This window comes from Vombatus ursinus, unplaced genomic scaffold (assembly GCF_900497805.2).
Source record: "Vombatus ursinus unplaced genomic scaffold, bare-nosed wombat genome assembly UNPS02014838.1, whole genome shotgun sequence".
Classification (NCBI taxonomy): Eukaryota; Metazoa; Chordata; class Mammalia; order Diprotodontia; family Vombatidae; genus Vombatus; species Vombatus ursinus.
Genome location: NW_020954616.1, coordinates 616,533 through 622,092, shown reverse-complemented (window position 1 = coordinate 622,092; position 5,560 = coordinate 616,533). Strand labels below are relative to the sequence as shown.

General features: G+C 43.9%; 1 protein-coding gene across 1 annotated transcript in view; it reads left to right on the top strand.

Annotated features, from left to right (window-relative positions):
* NHLH1 (nescient helix-loop-helix 1) overlaps nt 1-1,817 on the top strand; it is a 2,935-nt gene extending 1,118 nt beyond the window's left edge. Inside the window, exon 2 of the mRNA XM_027840040.1 lies at nt 1,267-1,817. Within this exon, the coding sequence (XP_027695841.1) occupies nt 1,416-1,817 (402 nt within the window). The 5' untranslated portion in view covers nt 1,267-1,415. The remainder of the gene's footprint in view (nt 1-1,266) is intronic.
* Nucleotides 1,818-5,560: the final 3,743 nt, after the last annotated feature.

Below are 5,560 nucleotides of genomic sequence, written 5' to 3'. Positions count from 1 at the left end.
CTCCCCTCCCTCTTTCCCTAGCCCAAGTCTGAAGTCACCTAGGGCTAAATATGGAGCTTTCCATCAGCCTCTAGGCCACTTGACCTTGGGGAGTCACCCTCAGTGCCAGGTAAATTGGAAAAACTGGAGGGGGAATAGTATGGAGAAAGATTGGCTCTGGGAAAGGGTATGGGTGACTTTCCTGGAGAGAAGTAGGGACTTCTGGAGAAGTGGAGCTGTGCAGCAATGAGATTGGATGGAAGTGTGTGTGTGTGTGTGTGTGTGTGTGTGTGTGTGTGTGTCTGTCTGTCTCAGGATGGATGTGGGGTCTCAGTGGTCTGGGAGGGGCTTGTTGTAGGGGTGCTCAGCCTCAATAAGTTTGCAGTCTCTCAATAGGTCTACATTCATTCCACAATAAAATATACATATATATGCTCATTCACCTTTCCCCAACCTCACCTGTCCTCACCTTTACAAGCCACAAAAATAACATATGGGGTCTGGAGAAGTAACACCTAGCCCATTGTAGTAAACTTTTCCCCCAGCCCCCATATTACTTTGGGGGGGGGACAAAATCATATGTATTCCTTCCCCAACCCCTACAATCCTTTTCCTTCTTTCAGTGCCCATCTTTTCCCACATTGTTCTCACCTCTTCTCCTCTGCTTTCTCTTCTCAGTCTCTGGCATTTTAACTTAGTTTTTCACTCCTTGATAATAGATCAATTTCTTTTTCAATTTCTGATTTCTGTTCCCTAGGTCTTTCTGTTGTTCTCTCTCTCTGTCTCTCTCTGTCTCTGTCTTTCTGTCTCTGTCTCTCTCTCACACACACACACCATCACACTCTCATACATGTGCTGCTTCCCTGTTCTCCATCCCATTGAGGCAGCTATGCAGGGTGGGCTGGACTGAGGATTAAAAAAAATTAGTTGAGATTCTGCCTCAGACACTAATTGTGTCACCCTAGGAAAATTACTTAACCCCTCAACCTCAGTTTCTTCATCTATAAAATGGTAGTGTTAATTTTGTAAAATAATAATAAAATTGTAAAGCACAACACAGTGCCTGGTACATAGTAAGTGCTACATAAATGCTAGCTTTTATTCATCATCATCATCTACCTCACGGGGTTGTTGTAGGGATCAAATAAGATAGTATGAGATGACACTTTGAAAACCTAAAAGCACTATATAAATATTCATTATTATTTATGATCTAAACCCTTTCAGGACCAATTTTCTTTCTTTCCACTTGCACTGTTCAGTACTTTTCCCTTTTTTTTCTTCCAGGATATTGGCTGTGCTGGGCCATGGAACTCTGAGGTGCCTGTGCTCAACAGAATTTCGAGAACCTAACATTCCAGGTCCCTCCTCGAGCTTCTCCCCCTCCAACCACCATCCAGCAGGAAAGCTCCCCCGGGGTGGGGGCCCCTTGCATCATGATGCTTAACTCAGACCCCATGGAGCTGGATCTGCCTCCCACCCATTCAGAGACAGAATCAGGTTTCAGTGACTGTGGGGGAGGTGTGGGTTCAGACAGGACAGGACCTGGAGGTCCTGGGGGAGGCCAGGCCAGGGGTTCTGAGATGGGGGAGTCTGGTCGGAAGGACCTGCAGCATCTGAGCCGTGAGGAACGGAGGCGGAGGCGGCGGGCCACGGCCAAGTATCGCACTGCCCATGCCACTAGGGAACGTATCCGAGTGGAGGCCTTCAACCTAGCTTTTGCTGAGCTTAGAAAGCTGCTGCCCACCTTACCCCCTGACAAGAAGCTCTCCAAGATTGAAATCTTACGCCTGGCCATCTGCTATATTTCCTACCTGAACCATGTCCTGGATGTCTGAACTTTTTGGTCCCCTGTCTGGGGAAATCCTACCCTTGGAGTCTCATTCTCTCCCAACAGAGAATACCTTGCCACCCAGCTCACTTTCTCTCTCTCTTAATGTTATATCCTATTATATGGACTGCTGAGTCCCTGCACCACCCCTTCATAGCTCCCTTCCTCCCCTGACCACCCCAGACTCATAAATGGCCATTTGGACAAGGAAAACAACAACTTAGCTCAGACCAGGGGTAGAGAGGCTATTTTTTACAGGTTAACTGTGGTGGCAGTTGTGTATGAATGTGTGTGTGTGTGTGTGTAAGAAAGAGAGAGAGAGAGAAAGGGTTGAGCTGGTCAGAAATGTTTTTGGGTCAGCCAATGTGTGGCCTTTACCCTATTTTTCAGGCTGTTCTTTGTTTCTACCTAGCTTTTGGTCAAGCTGCTATAGTTCCTACCCACATCTGGATTGTTAGAAATCTCTGACTCTCACCTACATATCCACCACTCCACATTCACCATCCCTTTTCAGGAAATCCTGCCCAGAGCTAGAGCGAATAAGTTAGACCAGGAAAGCAAAGATGGCTGGAGTCAGGGTAAATGGGGTACATGCCCTGGAGATCCCCTCAGATAAGAAACTATCATTTTTGTTATCTAGTTGATTCTTGATGCTTATCTCCTCCTAGTTGTATGCTTTGCTTTTCTGGGTTATTTGGCTATTTCTACCCTTCTGCCTCCTTCCTGTCCATTTTTTTGTGGCCCAGGGAAAGTATTATCTGGTTATATCTGGTCAGATCAAAGGTCAGAGTAACCTAGGGCCTATCCAAAGCAGATCTAATATATCCAGAGGAGAACAAGCCAATGGGCAGACTTCAGATACCTACCTGCAAATGTCCCATCACCCCCATGGGGTGTTTGTGTTTGTGTGTGTGTGTGTGTGTGTGAATTTCATTCCTCTTGGGTCTCTGCAGGTTCTATGACTTCGGATATAGCATTTTTTTCCCTTCCCCCCTTGTTCCCCACCAAAAAGAAACTGCCTCTCCTGTGTCTTTCCTTCCTGGCAAGGCCTCTGGGCCCAGAAGTGCCTCTAGAGAAGGGGGTCCCCTCTAGCTCTGCTGAAGGATGAAGGCTGAATCCTGCCCTGGTCATCAAAATGTGTGTGTGTGTGTGTGTGTGTGTGTGTGTATGTGCATGCATATACAAAAATACAATGTGTAAAAGTGGCATGAGCTGAAGGGACCATTGGCTGGTATAGGAGTGACAATGCTGCCTCCTTTCTTCCTTTCCCCTACCACTGCCTCTTCCTTCTCACCCTTCCCCCAAACTTTCACTACCACAAGGATATTTATTTATTTATTTATGTTATTTATTTAATTTATTTATAAATGTTGCTATTTATTGCCGTATTGTGCACTTTGGTTTAGAGTGAGGGTCTGAAGCTGCTCTAGCTGGACATTTCTCTCTCTTTCTTTCTCTGTCTCTCTCTCCTCCCACCCCTCTCTCCTCCTTCCTTTCCCCAACCTTGGCTTTTTTCTCACCACATCACCCCTTCCACTATCCTCTTTGTATAATTTCCCTGCTTTGCCCTCTCTCCAAAAAAAAAAAAAACTTCTCAAAATTCTCCTTTCATTCCTTCCAAGGATTTTGGACTCCTTTTCATATCTCCCTCTCCCAAACCTCATCCAGCGTCAGCTATGAGCTTGAGTCTTCTACTTTGGAACTCCCACAACCCCAAATAGCCCCTGTCCCATTGCTCTGTATCCCATGTGATTCCCTTAATGACAGTTATGATTTTCACACAAAAAGGAAAATTAAAGCAACCTCTTTCCAGTTTCCGCAATGTCCATGCTTCATTCCTACCTGGGTCTGAAAGGCTACGATACCAGTTTCTCTTCCTGGAGTGAGTGAAGAGGGTACGTCCTATGGGGTGGGATGTCTATTATGGTGATCTGAAAATACGAGGAGTATGGGAGCCTGGGAGAAGTGAAGAAAGGTTAGACAAAGGTTGGAGAAGTCCAAGGAAACTTGATATATCCTTTTACTTTAACCAAAGCTCAATATCCTCACAAACTTCTGATTCCTAAAGAGGCTAAGGAATGGAGCTGATTTTTTTGTTGGTTGTTTTATTCTTACTTCTGGGGTTTTGTTCCCTTTTCTACTATGGGAGAGAAAAGGAACCCTAACTGAATATATCTCAGTAGTTAGTGACCACTGTGGTCAGTCATTTCTCTGGGAATGGGATAGTAGGGCCTTTTACATTTTTCCCAGTTTGGGTTAGACCCTCAAAGTCCAAAGGCTCATTCTTAGATTCTCCAAGTCCAAGTAGAAGGATCATGGTGAAGGATTGAGCATAAGATAGGGATAGGTTGGAAGAAAAATCTGAGAGATTTGGGATGATTAATAATGATAGTAGCATTAGTATTATTCATTTCTGGGTACCACTCTTTGAGAAGAGACATGGAAGTCCAGGCAATGATAAGGAACTTGGAAACCAAATGACATGAAAAAACAGTTGAAAGAACTAGGAATTTTTGGTATGGAGAAGAGAAAACTGTCTTCAAGTTTTTTGTTTTTTTTTTTTAAAGGCGGTCACATGAAATAGAGACTTCTCTTATTCTGTGTTGCTCTGTGGGCAGAATTAGAATCAACAGGTAGAAATTACCATAAGGTACTGACCTTGGGAAGACCAATTCACCCCTTTGTGCCTCAGTTTCTTCATCTGTAAAGTGAGAGGTTAAACTAGATGACTTTCTAGCTCTACATCTATGAGCCTATGAGCTCAGTAGAAGAAATAACATTTTAACCATTAGAACTGCCTAATAATGGAGTAGGCTGCCTTGAGAGACAGTGAACTAACTCCTTGTCACTTGAAAAATGTTAAGAAGAGGCTTGAATGAACATCCACAGAAGGGGTTCCTGTGTTCTGTGGTTGTTTGGATTCTAAGGATTTGTTTGTTTGTTTGTTTTACGGTCTAAGACAAAGCTGAAGTCGAATTGGAGAGAGGTGGATGGTGGTGGTGGTGGTTGAGGGCTGGGGGGTGGACATGAACATCTTTAGGCCCCATGAACGTTTTGTTCTTTATCTCACAAAGGGCAGAGTGAAAGCCTCAACAGGAGATACTTGGATTGGATGTAAGAAAGAACTTCCAGATGGGGGAGAGTTTGAAGTACCAGGATAGAAGAAAGTGAAATAGATGGAGAATCAGCTCTTAAAAAGACAACACTTGACCTGTTTGGGTTGGGTTGTTGTCACAGAGACAAAGGATAACCTGAAACCACAGAGGATCATTGAATGTTAGTGCTAGAAGAGACCTTATTGATCATCTTAACCAGTGATGTGCTGGAGTCATCTCCAATCCAGAGTCTACCCAATGATTAAATTTTCTGTGTGAGCATTTATTCCTCAGAAGTCAGCAAACCATGAGCCTGATTTATTATTTTGTTGATAGTCTAGGTTTAAGAAAGTGTGAAAATGTAGATTAAACTTAAAAGTATATCATTTGTACATTGCCCCCCACCCTACCCCCAAAAGCTGGTGATTAAGCATTTACCAGCGTACTGTGATCTGAACCCAACCCTAACCCTCCATTGAGCAGATAAGTAAATAGGCTCAGAGAAATGAAGAGATGTACTCAAGGTCGCACAAGAACGAGAACCCATTTTTCTTGATTCTGAGTACAATGTTTTTTTCACTACTTTATGCTCTTGCAACTTAGGAGTAATAACTGCTCATGTTTAAAACAACAGCAGCATTTTCCCTCACAGTAT